Here is a 16,111-nt window from a genome sequence, read left to right as displayed (position 1 = left end):
AGTAGTGGTGACAAGGGGATGCAGCAGTGGTAGCTCAGCTGCATGTGTGTGTGACACTCTCTGTCCCCCCCCCCCCCCCCCCCCCACACACACACACACAGTAGTAGGAGCTATCTGACAACTTTATATGTGTATGTCTCCCCCTGTTGACAGGATGAGTATAAGGCTGATGCAGAGCTGTGTGAGGGGGACCTGAAGAACGCTGTGCGTATCCACCATGCGTTAGCCACCCGCGCTACAGACTACAGCAAAAGACCCAACGTCCTTAAACTAAAGACCTCTGACTGGAGGGTGTTCCTGCTGCAGGCACCGTAAGACCTCTGCTACTCTGGCCTGTAGGGTAGGCCTGTTAATGGGAACGAGCTTTATGTCCCCTAATGCACTATTGTTATTTTGTCACGCAATGATAACTGACTTTCATGATGTACAGAAATGTGGCGTTATTATTAGCAGAATATTATTAGCCTTTAGATATTTTGTCGCAACTTGTGGCATAATCTCTCTCATAATATAATAATATTCATGTATACCATTTAGCAGACACTTTTATCCAAAATGAATTACAGTCATGCATGCATACATCTGACGTAGACAGGGTGGTCCTGGGAATCGAACCCACAATCCTGACACTAAAAGTGCCATGTTCTACCAACTGAGCACACACAGACACATAAAAATCTATCTTTCCCCCCTGTCTCTCTCTCTCTCTCTCTGTAGGAGTGAGGAGGAGATGATGTCGTGGATATTCCGTATTAACCTGGTAGCAGCTCTGTTCTCTGCCCCGGCCTTTCCTGCTGCCATCGGCTCCATGAAGACGTTCTGTAGACCGCTACTGCCCTCCTCCTCTACCCGGCTAAACCAGGTACACACACATTAACTTGTGTGTGTTCATGCAATCACACACATGCACAATGCATGCACACACTCTCTCACACATATTCGGTACACACAGCCACAAATATAGCATAGTTTGATAGGTCCTTACAGTGCACCCTAGATTGATTGTGGTATGTGATTGGCTGTTACTGCTGCCTGCTGGTTGATGGGTTGCTGCGATTGGTGCAGGAGGAGCAGCTGCAGTTTCACGAGGGGAAGCTGAAGCAGATGAGTATGGAGGTGGAGGAACACAGGAAGAGCCCGCCCTCGCCTTCTCCCAAGAGCAGAGAGTGGGAGGAGTACCGAATCAAAGAGCACTACCTCATATATGAGGTAAGAGACACAGCAGTTAGGTAGGTAGGCAGGCAGGCAGATAGACTTCTGGCCCACATCATTTTGCATAATGTGTGTAGTTTATCTCAAAGGAGAAATGTTGCATCTCTTTCTCCCTCTCTCTCGCTCTCTCTCTTTCTCTCTCTTTTTTTTTTTTTTTTTAATTAGGGGGTGGATCAGCTTTAATATTGCAGATAGATTGTAGCTTCCATCAATGTAATTGTCTGCATTATTTCCAATCCCCTATATATATATATATATATATATATATATATATATATATACAGTGAGGGAAAAAAGTATTTAATCCCCTGCTGATTTTGTACGTTTGCCCACTGACAAAGAAATGATCAGTCTATAATTTTAATGGTAGGTTTAATTGAACAGTGAGAGACAGAATAACAACAACAAAATCCAGAAAAACGCATGTCAAAAATGTTATAAATTGATTTGCATTTTAATGAGGGAAATAAGTATTTGACCCCCTCTCAATCAGAAAGATTTCTGGCTCCCAGGTGTCTTTTATACAGGTAACGAGCTGAGATTAGGAGCACACTCTTAAAGGGAGTGCTCCTAATCTCAGCTTGTTACCTGTATAAAAGACACCTGTCCACAGAAGAAATCAATCAATCAGATTCCAAACTCTCCACCATGGCTAAGACCAAAGAGCTCTCCAAGGATGTCAGGGACAAGATTGTAGACCTACACAAGGCTGGAATGGGCTACAAGACCATCGCCAAGCAGCTTGGTGAGAAGGTGACAACAGTTGATGCTATTATTCGCAAATGGAAGAAACACAAAATAACTTTCAATCTCCCTCGGCCTGGGGCTCCATGCAAGATCTCACCTCGTGGAGTTCCAATGATCATGAGAACGGTGAGGAATCAGCCCAGAACTACACGGGAGGATCTTGTCAATTATCTCAAAGCAGCTGGGACCATAGTCACCAAGAAAACAATTGGTAACACACTACGCCGTGAAGGACTGAAATCCTGCAGCGCCCGCAAGGTCCCCCTGCTCAAGAAAGCACATATACAGGCCCGTCTGAAGTTTGCCAATTAACATCTGAATGATTCAGAGGAGAACTGGAGAAAGTGTTGTGGTCAGATGAGACCAAAATTGAGCTCTTTGGCATCAACTCAACTCGCCGTGTTTGGAGGAGGAGGAATGCTGCCTATGACCCCAAGAACACCATTCCCACCGTCAAACATGGAGGTGGAAACATTATGCTTTGGGGGTGTTTTTCTGCTAAGGGGACAGGACAACTTCACCACATCAAAGGGACGATGGACGGGGCCATGTACCGTCAAATCTTGGGTGAGAACCTCCTTCCCTCAGCCAGGGCATTGAAAATGGGTCGTGGATGGGTATTCCAGCATGACAATGACCCAAAACACACGGCCAAGGCAACAAAGGAGTGGCTCAAGAAGAAGCACATTAAGGTCCTGGAGTGGCCTAGCCAGTCTCCAGACCTTAATCCCATAGAAAATCTGTGGAGGGAGCTGAAGGTTCAAGTTGCCAAACGTCAGCCTCGTAACCTTATTGACTTGGAGAAGATCTGCAAAGAGGAGTGGAACAAAATCCCTCCTGAGATGTGTGCAAACCTGGTGGCCAACTACAAGAAACGTCTGACCTCTGTGATTGCCAACAAGGGTTTTGCCACCAAGTACTAAGTCATGTTTTGCAGAGGGGTCAAATACTTATTTCCCTCATTAAAATGCAAATCAATTTATAACATTTTTTATATGTGTTTTTCTGGATTTTTTTGTTGTTGTTCTGTCTCTCACTGTTAAAAAAAACCTATAGACTGACAATTTCTTTGTCAGTGGGCAAACGTACAAAATCAGCAGGGGATCAAATACTTTTTTCCCTCACTGTATATAAATAGGCCTGTATAATTTTGTCTGGCTTGCAGTTCGAAATGAAATGGAATATTTTTTGCTCATATAATTAAAAAAACAAGTCACTAGGTGTAGGCAAGGCCATAAGCAAATAGTTAAACTGGGATATAACTAAAGAGTTAATCAGGGGGATTTTTCCACAAATAGACAGGTATTTTCAATGTATCGTCCATGTAAAAAACCTTTCTGATTAGGATGAATAGTATCCGACAATACCTTTTTTATTCTTTGGGCTATGCATTTTGGCAGAATTTTTGCATCACAACACTGAAGTGTAAGGGGCCTCCAATTTTTTTTATGGACTGGATCTTTATATTTACCACTTGGGTCCTGTTTCAGTAATAATGAAATCAGACCTTCTTGTTGAGGATCTGATAATCTACCATTTAACGGTCCTCTATGCCATCCATCCCTGGAGTTTTCCTGGACTTAAAGGCTTTAATTGCATCAATAAGTTCCTCCTCTGTAATTTGGCCTTCACATGAATCTTTCTGTACAGCTGTTAATTTTAGATTATTAATAGAAAAATAATCAATACAATTAACTTCGGTTAGTGGAGATGGAGGAGACTGAAACGAAAACATATGCTTAAATTACTTTGCTTCCTCTTTCAAAATATAGTTTGGTGAATCAGGGGTGAGTCCATAATTTGTAAGAAGTTTCAGTAAATTATTTTTGGTAGCATTTCTATGTTGGCGATTCAAAAATAATTTGGTGCATTGTTCCCCATATTCTGTCCAGTTCGCTTTATTTTTATAATATATTACACTTGATCTTTCTTGAATAAGTTCCTCCATTTATTTTAGTTTTTCCTCTAATTTATTCTGTGCCTCTATGTTACAGTTCTTATTGCTATCTATCTGTTCTGTTAGTCCTTCTATTTCCTTTGTTAATATGAACTATTTTGACCTAAAATTGCTTTTGTTTTAAAGATGAGTATTGAATTGCATGGCCTCTAAAGGCACATTTAAAAGTGCCCCATACAATAAGGGGATCTGCTGTACCTATGTTATATCGGGAAAAAGTCAGTTATAAATTATTCTGTCCTAGTTAACTTGTTTTTATCATCCAATAGGCTTTGATTACATTTCCAATATCCTCTCCCACGTGGAAATTCTGTAAGAGTAATGTATATGCCAATTATTTGATGGTCCGACCGCATTCTGTCCCCTATCAACACTTTTTAAACTTTTGGTGCCAGCGAGAAGGACTTAAGAAAGTAGTCAAGACAACTAGCTTGATTGAGTCTCCGCCATGTATATCTCACTAGGTCAGGATATTTAAGCCTCCATATATCCACTATTTCCAATATATCCATGATATTCGTGAATGAGGGTGATAGTTTGTAGTGTGATTTCCTTTACTGTCCATTGATGTATTTAAAACCGTATTATAATCTCCCACCATAATAATAGAGTCTTGTATTGCTTGTAGGCTTGATAAATTATGATATGTATTTTCAAAGAAGCGTGGATCATCATTATTTGGACCATATAGATTAATGAGCCAAATCTGTTTATGGTCCAATAAAAACATTTGAATAATCCATCTACCTTGCGGATCTGTTTGGACAATTTGCACATTCGTAACAATATTATTGTTAATTAATATCATTGCTCGCTTTCTTTCTCTCTCACTCTCTTTCTCTCTCATTTTCTCTTTCTCTCTCGCTTTCTCTCACTCTCTCTTTCTCTCTCTCTCTCTGTGTAACTGTTTCTCTGTGCATAGGTCTGTGTAAATCTCAAATAGATGTGCTGTTGTTGTGTTATAGTTGTGACAGAATCACGATATCAATGTCCTATATTCCCTTTCTCTGTGTTTTTCCCCCATCATGAGTTAATTTGACATTCATCCTCTTTCTCTCTGTAGGGGAGCATTGTGTAATAGCTATGTGTTAAATTAGCCATATGTGTGATATATGCATATTTATAGTCACATCATCTTCATTCCCCCTCTCTCTCCATTGCAGAAGAGTCGGTATGAGACGTATATAAACCTGCTCCAGGCCAAGATGAGGGCAGAGACAGACGACCTGGAGAAGATAGAGGCTAGCGTGATGAGCGGGATCTGGGAGGGCCTAGGGGGGCGCGAGGGCTACCTCCGGAAGACCCAGTCCTCTCCTTCCATCAGCCAGCACAGTCTCAATGGCAAGGCCTCCGGACGCACTGCCCCGGGCCAGCGGAGTTGAGAGGAGACCCCCTTAAAAACATCATCATGCACCCCCCTGTAACTGTCCTCTGAGCCAAAGGGCTCACCTCCCCTTAATGCCTAAGCACTGGACCCTCATATCCAACCGACTCCCCCAAATCCTCCATCCTTCCTATTTCATTTCACAGTAAAGCGGTAATAGTTGTTCCAGCTCTACAGTATTATTGGTGTTATTTAACCAACAGCTAATTGTCGCTGGCAGTGCTTATCAGAACACTTATAACAGAGAACACAAAGATGTGGAAAAAAGGATGAAAGAGGAGAGAGGACTTACCTGTATAAAGGAAGTGACATCATAAGGAAGTGTGGAGTGTTTTGGTTTGAGGAGGTGGATGGTGGATTTCAGGGTGGAGGGGCACAGTAGCATCAAGTAGTCACTCTCACCTGAGCCTTCAACCGGTTTCTCTGGACCATATAGAGCATGGAGGCTCAGTGTATCTGAACAGGCCTACTGAGCAGGCCTATGTAACACACCTACTGTATGATGATGAAGAACACTTACTCAGACTCTCAGAACTGTTATAATGATCAACTCCTTGCTGTGTAGACTATTTATTATTGATATGTATTTATTTATTGTAGATTTCTTCTTTCACTTGAACCTGAGCTTCATATATGATATCAGACTGAATGAAAGCATTGTGCCATGTTGTATAACCCCTAGTTCTATGTTACTGTCTGGATACCTGTACTGCTGTTACGCTGAGTGGACACCTGTACTGCTGTTACGCTGAGTGGACACCTGTACTGCTGTTACGCTGAATGGACACCTGTACTGCTGTTACACTGAGTGGACACCTGTACTGCTGTTACTCTGAGTGGACACCTGTACTGCTGTTACGCTGAGTGGACACCTGTACTGCTGTTACTCTGAGTGGACACCTGTACTGCTGTTACGCTGAGTGGACACCTGTACTGCTGTTACGCTGAGTGGACACCTGTCCTGCTGTTACGCTGAGTGGACACCTGTACTGCTGTTACGCTGAGTGGACACCTATACTGCTGTTACGCTGAGTGGACACCTGTACTGCTGTTACGCTGAGTGGACACCTGTACTGCTGTTACGCTGAGTGGACACCTGTACTGCTGTTACGCTGAGTGGAAGCTGGGGTGGAGGACATTGACTGAGTATGAGGAGTAACGGTGTAAGCAAAAAACTGTTGTTGAATATTTTGATTAAGTACTGTGTGTGTGTGTGTGTGTTTGAGGTTGAGGGATGGCCAGTGGATGTGGGGTTAAGGGTTAAAGGAAGTAGGTCTAACGTTAAAGGATCTGTGTTCTGTATTGGTATGCTTTGATGCAGAAGACGAGAAGACGTCACTCCCTGAGTTGGAGCTGGCTCATCTTCCTGTCATATCATCATCAGATTGCAGATAAAACAATAAAAGACTGGAAGACAAAGCAGCAGAGGAAGTAGAGGAAGTGGTGAACATAACATAGCGGTACACGTGGTGTAGCATCATATTCATATGGGAGACCAGAGAGAGGAGACTAACCCAGCTCTCTCTCTCTCCAGGAAGGAACCATGGAAAGCTGGAGGGAGGAAGGAGGGCAGTGGTTCTGCTGGACTGCATTATTCTTCACCCCCCTCTCTTTGTCTTTCTCTCTCCTCCTCTCCTGACTGGACTTCAGATGGGATAGTGTCCCTAATTCTTATTATCCCATTCTCCACACTAAAGCGGTACGGAATCTTTGCACGGTCAGACCAAACACAGGGCCTATATAGATGCTGTGTTTTTTGTATTCCATAGGGATGAGACTGGATCAGAGATCCTTAGTTCTGTTGACTGAAGTGGAATTCGGATCAGAACTGCCATTTTATACATTATTAGTTATGTCTTTCTTACTCTGAGGACCGACCTTGTCACTTTGGCTGTTGTGCTAACCATTGTTTTCCCAATGTTTTAGGTTAGACCAGTGCTGTTGTAATATAGAATTGTGAGAAGGTTTTTTACTTTCCTGGTCCTGTCTAAAATATTACTATTATTATTTATTTTTTAATAAGGAAGCTAGGGCACTTTGTTGTAAAGAATGGAAATGTTATATAGTTGTTCTGTTTGTTTTGGGCAATGTAAAGTGAAAGGTATCTTTACTAGTTATTATAGTCAGGGCTTCATAAAGTCATCTTTTATAGACAATAGAAATTGGTGGTGATGTTTTTATTATCAATTATTTATCTAGAGATATTGCCTCAGCACAATGTTTCTATAAGAGAAATGTAATACAGGCGAGGAAATAATGTGGAAAATGTTGTCTTTCAGTTTGAGTTAAAGAATATTGGCGACTTGCATGCATAGCTAGTTCACAATTTAGCACTAATATACATCACATCCACATCGTGGACACAATGAGCACTTGTTGTCAAAGTAGTGCTCACATCTGTAGCCATGAAATACTTTGAAAGGCTGGTCATGGCTCACATGAACACCATCATCCCAGACACCCTGGACCCACTCCAATTCGCATACCGCACCAACAGATCCACAAATGACGCTCTCTCTATTGCACTCCACACTGCCCTCTCCCACTTGGACAAGAGGAACACCTATGTGAGAATGCTGTTCATTGACTACAGCTCAGCGTTCAACACCATAGTGCCCTCCAAGCTCAGGTCCCTGGGACTGAACACCTCCCTCTGCAACTGGATCCTGGACTTCCTGACGGTAGGCAACAACACATCCGCCATACTGGGGCCCCTCAGCGGTGCGTGCTTAGTCCCCTCCTGTACTTCCTGTTCACCCACGACTGTAACAACATCAAGTTTGCTGACGACATGACGGTGGTAGGCCTGATCACCGACGACGATGAAACAGCCTATAAGGAGGAGGTCAGTGACCTGGCAGTGTGGTGCCAGGACAACAACCTCTCCCTCAACGTCAGCAAGACAAAGGAGCTGATCATGGACTACAGGAAACGAAGAGCCAAGCACGCCGCCATTCACATCAACAGGGCTGTAGTGGAGCGGGTCGAGAGCTTCCAAGTTTCTCGGTGTCCACATCACTAAGGAATTAACACCAACAGTCGTCCACACACACCAACACAGTCTTAAACACGACAATGCCTCTATATATGTACAGTTGAAGTCAGGGGTTTACATACACCTTAGCCAAATACATTTATACTCAGTTTTTCACAATTCCTGACATTTAACCTAGTAAAAATTCCCTCTTAGGTCAGTTAGGATACCCACTTTATTTTAAGAATGTGAAATGTCAGAATAATAGTAGAGATAATTATTTATTTCAGCTTTTATTTCTTTCATCACATTCCCAGTGGGTCAGAAGTTTACATACACTCAATTAGTATTTGGTAGCATTGCCTTTAAATTGTTTCACTTGGGTCAAATGTTTCGGGTAGCCTACCACAAGCTTCCCACAATAAGTTGGGTGAATTTTGGCCCATTCCTCCTGACAGAGCTGGTGTAACTGAGTCAGGTTTGTAGGCCTCTTTGCTCGTACACGCTTTTTCAGTTCTGCCCACAAACTTTCTATAGGATTGAGGTCAGGGCTTTGTGATGGCCACTCCAATACCTTGACTTTGTTGTCCTTAAGCCATTTTGCCACAACTTTGGAAGTATGCTTGGGGTCATTGTCCATTTGGAAGACCCATTTGCGACCAAGCTTTAACTTCCTGACTGATGTCTTGAGATGTTGCTTCAATATATCCACATAATTTTCCTTCCTCATGATGCCATCTATTTTGTGAAGTGCACCAGTCCCTCCTGCAGCAAAGCACCCCCACAGCATGATGCTGCCACCCCCGTGCTTCACGGTTGGGATGGTGTTCTTCGGCTTGCAAGCCACCCCCTTTTTCCTCCAAACATAACAATGGTCATTATGGCCAAACAGTTCTATTTTTGTTTCATCAGACCAGAGGACATTTCTCCAAAAAGTACAATATTTGTCCCCATGTGCAGTTGCAAACCGTAGTCTGACTTTTTTATGGCGGTTTTGGAGCAGCGGCTTCTTCCTTGCTGAGCGGCCTTTCAGGTTATGTCTATATAGGACTTGTTTTACTGTGGATATAGATACTTTTGTACCGGTTTCCTCCAGCATCTTCACAAGGTCCTTTGCTGTTGTTCTGGGATTGATTTGCACACCAAAGTACGTTCATCTCTAGGAGACAGAACGCGTCTCCTTCCTGAGCGGTATGATGGCTGCGTGGTCCCATGGTGTTTATACTTGCGTACTATTGTTTGTACAGATGAATGCGGTACCTTCAGGCGTTTGGAAATTGCTCCCAAGGATGAACCAGACTTGTGGAGGTCTACATTTTTTTTTCTGAGGTCTTGGCTGATTTCTTTTGATTTTCCCATGATGTCAAGCAAAGAGGCACTGAGTTTGAAGGTAGGCCTTGAAATACATCCACAGCTACACCTCCAATTGACTCAAATTATTGTTTTCTGGAGTTTTCCAAGCTGTTTAAAGGCACAGTAAACTTCTGACCCACTGGAATTGTGATACAGTGAATTATAAGTGAAATAATCTGTCTGTAAACAATTGTTGGAAAAATTACTTGTGTCATGCACAAAGTAGATGTCCTAACCGACTTGCCAAAACTATAGTTTAACAAGAAATGTGTGGAGTGGTTGAAAATAGTTTTAATGACTCCAACCTAAGTGTATGTAAACTTACGACTTCAACTGTACATATATACACCTCAATTACCTCGTACCCCTGCACATCTACTCGGACTCATTACTTTTCTATAATTTCTATTTTTTTCTCTGCATTGTTGTGAAGGGCCTGTAAATTAGCATTTCCCTGTTAGTCTACACCTGTTGTTTACCAAGCATGTGACATAACATTTTATTTGATTGTCTCTCAAATACATTGTTACAGTTGTTGGTTAGCTACCTAGCACATTTTAGCCATATTAGCATTGACATGAAATCAGTCAAAACAAGACAAAACTTGCTGAAACGAGCCACCTACGATTCCCCACATGGCACCTTCTTGTCATTGTTGCTAGCTATCTGACAGTTCAGAATCATAAAGCACGGATTCCGTCCCCATCGATGCGCATGCATTGTTTTCGTGACGTTGTCAGCCAACCCGTCTATTTTTGTCAATGCGACGCACACGGTATTCTTGAGCACCTTTGACAGCGCCAACTTCGTGCATTAACAACACACGCTCGAAACCGCACGCATAGGCCCATGGACCGCACCTTTGTCGCATAACGCCATCACAAGTACCTTGGAAAGGGCCTGACTTCACCTTCCACCAACAGATAGGCCTATTGGTGCCACTACCAGTACTTCTAAATTGAAGTTATTTTGGACCATGACGACTAATCTTTTCTGTGGAACTTAGCCAGACACTCTGTAAATGACACGAGCATTAGGAATGACGGTTTATTGCAATTAGTCATTTTTCAGACAAAGGCTTTCCAACATTAAAACAACAATGTACAAAACAGCACACTTTTTTCCATCAACATAAATTTAATAAGGTAGTGAAAGTACATAAACAAAGTAATGAAGTACAGTAAGATGCAAGTTATGATGATGTCAAATGTAGGATGAGCAGATTTTTCAAAGCCAATTTAAGCACCATCGTCATGTAGTCAGGAAAGGCCATAATTCAGTAAGAACTGCTCTAGAATGTATGGGAGAAGAAGTTATACATGGGACATGTGGACTGTTATCACAGTTTTCAGACATTTTTACCAACTAAAAAATAACAATATTGGTGTAGCACTACTTTATCATGCAATTTACTTTAGTAAACCTTCTGAAACACAGACAAAATATACTTAAATAAGTAGAACTCGATACATCTCTGTCCAGCAATGTCACAAAGCCTGGAAAGTAATTTATACTCTCTGAATGTGAGATCCCTATCAAAAATAATATGCAGATTTTGTATTTTCTTAATATATCTAAAGTGCAAGTATTTCTCCATTTTATTCAATGCTTTCTGTAAGTATAAAATACAAAGGAAAAAAAACAGCAATATGCTTTTCCTGTTTATACTGTGTTAGATTTTTCTGAAAGGATCATCATATTTAACAAACAATATATATATATATACACACACACACACACACACACACACACCACAGATAAAATATTTTGAAAGGTACAACATATAATATAGGATTGATAAAGGGGTAGTTAGACCATACGGTGACATGGGATATGTTCATTGTGCATTGACCCCCTTCCTCCCCACTGACTTTTATAGCCCCTTTTCCCAATGTCTCGTCCCTGTACATAACGGTAGCCTATACAATCTGCATACATGAAGAACTCTGCATTGGTATGTGCAAAACATAATGCGTGCTGAGCTAGTAATGGTCAAGATGACTATTGGCTTCACAAACAAGATTGTGATTGGCCTTGCCCATATTATAGACTTTGTCTGTGTGTGATTGGTCTGAACTTGAAGGCCCAGTGAAACGTCATAGCGACAATAGAACACTGAAACTAAATCAGTTGAACTGAAGAAAACAAACATCAGATGAACGGATCTTTAAACAGCTTGGTAGAATGAATGGAAGTTAGAATCTGTTTTGGAATTCTAGTGGGAGAGATTCCAGAAGACCACACCTCCAAAGGGACTGGTAGAGGTTGTTAGCATGGTCATGCAGCTGTTGTTTAGATCGCAGGTCAGGAAATACACATTCCCACTGTTAAGTACAAATAAGAAGAACAAAGCACCTCTAATAGGTCATAAATTCTAAGACATCTCTCTCTGATGCAAACCGCACAAGCACTATCACCACCACCTCCAATGTTACACTGAACTGAACTAGCCATGCTGCTGCTCAGTTTCAACCTGGCGTCCATTTTGTGCCCCATTGATTAACTGTGCAATGTGAGCAACATGGTGAAGTCATCCACTCTGGACCATGGCAGTTGGTTCTGACCCAAACACTGTGCTGTACCTTTTATAATAGGCAGTGTTCTAGAATCTACTACACAGAACCACTCCACTCAGGAACCAGAACGTACCCAATAGCACCTTGTGAACTGACAAAAAAAAGAATCACTTTTGTTTCATATTTTTCAAAAATGTGTGCGTTTTTACAGCGCGAGGCATACAAATGTAAAACGTGAGCTGAATGAGTTATAATTAGTATCTCTAAGATTGGCCAGTAAGAGAGTGGTGAAAAAGGTGGTATACATTTCCAGTCTTCATGTCTCGCATTTAAGGCCTGAATTCAATCAAGCCTGTACTGTGTAGAAATAGCATTTGGTCTTTCACAGCATTAGTGCAGTATTGACTGAATTCTGGCCTCAAATGTGCTCTATGTGTGGGGCACAATGTAGCAGATAAACTGTGGATTTTACTCTATGCAAAGGATCTCTGACAATCTGGGGCAGTGTTAGGGAATATAATATTCTCCAGAAGAGGAGAAAAACCCAATGAAGCTTTAATGCTGGCCTAGTAAAGGGCCATATAATAGGGGCCCCACATAGGGACCCATGTATCTCCAGGCCTCTTTCTTACACTTGTAACTCTGACCCAATCCAAATGGCTGGTGGAATTATAGCAGACCAACCTACTACTGCTCAGTCTGTCTTCAACATCACGCCAGCCGGTCTGATGGCAGTACAGTACAGTAGGTTTAGATCTACTAAACTAATCCAAGCCACCCTGTGATAGTCTAAATCCGGCTACTAATGGTTAACCTAGCTGGCTGATTGTTAATCATCGCTTAAAGAAATCCTCTATGGCATTGTTTAGTGGTGGACTGAGAGAAAGGGATGCTGGGTAACTTTCAGAATGATCCATCTTCACCCCAGGCAGAATGGTTGGTCACTTCTTCGTCAGGGCAACTCTTTCTGTCATCGTGTCAATTTGTTGACATCGTGTCATTTCCGTTTAACTTTTCTCCTTCTGACTTTATCCAAGTAAAACAAAAGTTAAGATATAATTTAATTGAGTAGTAAGACACACAGAAGGGGGAGGACTTTGCCTTTAACACTGACTTGAAGATGAGATAAGCTATCTGATTTGTGAGGGGGGAAGTAGTTATGTCCCTGTAGCGATTCTGTGGAAAGAGAAACGCCAGAAACTTGCCTACACTCACTGAAACACAGTGGGGTTACTGTAGATGAAAGTGATGGGAAATCTCACACTAGTTTGACATCTTTTCACTTAAGTGCAGAGAAAGACTTCACATTTCCGTAATAATGCAGAATTCAGCCTCATGCTTTTCAAATATCAATCACATATATATTTGTATTTTTTTTTGTCTATACAACATACAATGCCATGATTGGCACGTACAATATTGCACACTATAATGTTATGTCCTCAGTGTCTGTCATCACCCTGTGTAGAGGGAGACTGCTGCTCAGACAACATCATGTGGAGAGTAACGTTGAGAAATCAAATAATGCAAGGTAACAAATTAGACCAGCAAGCCCGATCTAGTTTGAATTATATTGGGGCTGTAGCACCATAGAAAGATACTGCCTTGGCCTTTTGGCCTACATCCAAAAAACCTCACAAGGGGCTCTTAGGGCATCCATCCATCATCTGTCTCGATCTCATCCCCACTGACTGACTGACAACTGTACACATCCAGTTACAACCCATCTTATTTTACATGGTGCAAGAGGTGGACAGACTCAACCCCACATCTCTGATGACTATCCATGCTCACATTAGAAGTGCTGCTGCTGTCGGTGTTCTAGAGGCCATTCTCTGCTCGCCTCACCTGTGGAGGGAGACAGACTACAGAAAAGGGCCTCTGGTTTGGCTAGTTAGTGTTTACCAATAGCCATACTGCAGTACAGTACTCATCAATGAAAACATACAGTGGTCGAGAGATAACATCGACCCCAATGTGAAACACATAAACAAGTGGAGTGTATAAGGCACCAGGTTGTTCTGACGTCAGAGAGGATGCGCCCTCGCGGCTCAGCATGCATGTAGCCGCGTGCGCTGATGCGTCTTTTCACGCATCTCGCGCTCCCATCACCGGTTGAGCATCTCGTTTTCCACACCATTACCCCCCCCCCCACCCCCCACACCAAAAAATTAAACTCGCCCACAGAAAACGTGGGCATTTTAGGATTTAAATACAGCTGATTCACAAAATCATAATTAGTATATCTAGGTTAGCACTTTTTTTCATCTAACCATTGGTCCAAATTTGAATGGACATGGTGCAAAGGGGTTGATATTCAATAGTAAAGATGATTTTATCCCGTTTAGGCCTATATAGAAGCGCAAAAGTATTTAGACTCTCCTCTCCTCATTTATAAAGACTCCATAATGAAGGCCTATGACATGATAGAAACGATTTTCATCGCTACATTTTCGATCAAATAAAACACTATTACTTTCTCAAATGCCTTTTAAAAAGAGATATAGGCATATTGGCTATTTATTCAGCCTGTGCGTTGCGTTCTGCAGTACACATGAATGGATAGCGCTTTCATTTTTACTTCCTGCGTACCTTATAATAAGAAACTACATCTGATTTCAGATTTTGGTTTGGTTAAGTAATTTATATATTCTCTTTGTGCTGATGTCAAATGTTTATTTACATGGAGATCGTCGTAATTTCCATGTAGGCTTATACCCCGGCTTTTATTTTGTATTTTATTTTTTTTGCACTTTGGAAACCTTTTCGAAATAGCATGGACGTGTGCAAAATCGGTTTGTTTGTTAGAGGAATAAACACTCTGTTCATTGTCATTTAAATCAAGTAGGAAACAGTTCATATGTTACAGTTCAAACAGTTATTGATAGCAGCGGCTTACTGTTAAAATGGTTGGTAAGTGGGTGACATCCAGCAATGAGCGACGAGACAGTACTGCCAATCTGACTGTGAAGGTTGTGTGTGGGGTGGTTCCCTTGGAATTCTCTCTTTATATTTTACAGTAAAAGTCTGATTATAAAGTCTTGTTTGTTGTTATTTATTTCTGCTCAAGCCGGTAATCCGTCAATCATCGTCCCCGTCATCACCATGTTGGCCCTCCGGTAGGAGTTCGGAGGCCCGTTTCTCTCTACTCCGCTCCTGGATCTTTCTCATGTCCTCGGCATATTTACAGAACGTGTTGCCGAATTTGGACCACACTTTGCACGGAACAGTGATGGAGTTCCGGTAGGTAGGCTTAACCTCGCTGACCCGCATGAACACTCCGTACTTGTTGGAACCCACGTCGAAGAAAAAGCGCTTGTTGTCAACAGTCAAGGATGTGCCCTCGGGTAGTTCGGCTGGATCCTCGTCCATACCGTAATCATCGATGAGTTTGGCCAAAGCGTCACGGAACTCGATAAGTCCCTGCGCTGGAAGCGCGATTGTCTGGCCTTGTGCGCTTCCCAATCCGGGACCCCGATTAACGGTCTGACGGATCCTGAGGAACCGCCCCCTCTGGTTCTCTTTCAGATCCATGTAATATTTGCGATTCTCTCGCACTAGAAATTCGCTCTTGAGGGCTCGCCGGGGCTCATCCTGCACTATGTCCGGGTTACTCGGGCCCAGCTGGGCGTAATGTTCGATGAAGTCCCCGAGATAGTCGCGGAACTCCACTGCCACTGACATAGAGAGAGTGAGGCGGCTCTTGTTTCCCCCAGCTCCGACCTCCGCTATCTTTAGAAAGCGGCCTTTCGCATTCTGCTTCACATCTAGGTAGAAGCGCTTATTCTGGATGTCGACTCGCTTAGACGCGAGCTCCTCGGTGTCGTGTTGGAGTCTTGCCGCGGCGCCCATCGCGCCCGGAGGCAGCGAGCCGGGGCCTGTGGCCAGCCCTCCGTGGTCACTGCCACTGTCTCTGTCCGCCATGATGCTGCCTCCCTGCTTACCTTCCACCGTCTCCCTCAGCCTGC

General features: G+C 42.6%; 2 protein-coding genes across 3 annotated transcripts in view; one reads left to right on the top strand and one right to left on the bottom strand.

Annotated features, from left to right (window-relative positions):
• Window positions 1–7,462, top strand: part of LOC311105327 (PH and SEC7 domain-containing protein 2-like) — a 51,459-nt gene extending 43,997 nt beyond the window's left edge. Inside the window, exons 12-16 of one of the 2 annotated variants that reach the window (XR_014610242.1) lie at window positions 154–311; window positions 718–862; window positions 1,066–1,209; window positions 5,080–6,463; window positions 6,835–7,462. Coding sequence is in view for 1 of the 2 variants with exons in the window: in XM_084147444.1 (XP_084003570.1) it covers window positions 154–311; window positions 718–862; window positions 1,066–1,209; window positions 5,080–5,298 (666 nt within the window). In the remaining variant the exon portion in view is untranslated. Of the gene's footprint in view, window positions 1–153; window positions 312–717; window positions 863–1,065; window positions 1,210–5,079 lie in introns of both variants that reach the window. The other variant, XM_084147444.1, reaches the window with a different exon arrangement.
• A 1,626-nt stretch (window positions 7,463–9,088) lies between these two features.
• Window positions 9,089–16,111, bottom strand: LOC311105337 (transcriptional activator protein Pur-alpha-like). Its single transcript, XM_084147457.1, has one exon. It carries the CDS (start codon window positions 16,065–16,067, stop codon window positions 15,225–15,227), a length of 843 nt encoding a protein of 280 aa, XP_084003583.1. The 5' UTR covers window positions 16,068–16,111; the 3' UTR covers window positions 9,089–15,224.

This window comes from Coregonus lavaretus, assembly GCF_964263955.1.
Source record: "Coregonus lavaretus genome assembly, chromosome: 29".
NCBI classification, from domain to species: domain Eukaryota; kingdom Metazoa; phylum Chordata; class Actinopteri; order Salmoniformes; family Salmonidae; genus Coregonus; species Coregonus lavaretus.
This window is presented reverse-complemented; position numbering and strand designations above follow the sequence as displayed.

Coding starts and splice junctions, on each gene's coding strand:
- LOC311105337 (XM_084147457.1), bottom strand. CDS start 16,067: ATGGCGGACAGAGACAGTGGCAGTGACCACGGAGGGCTGGCCACAGGC.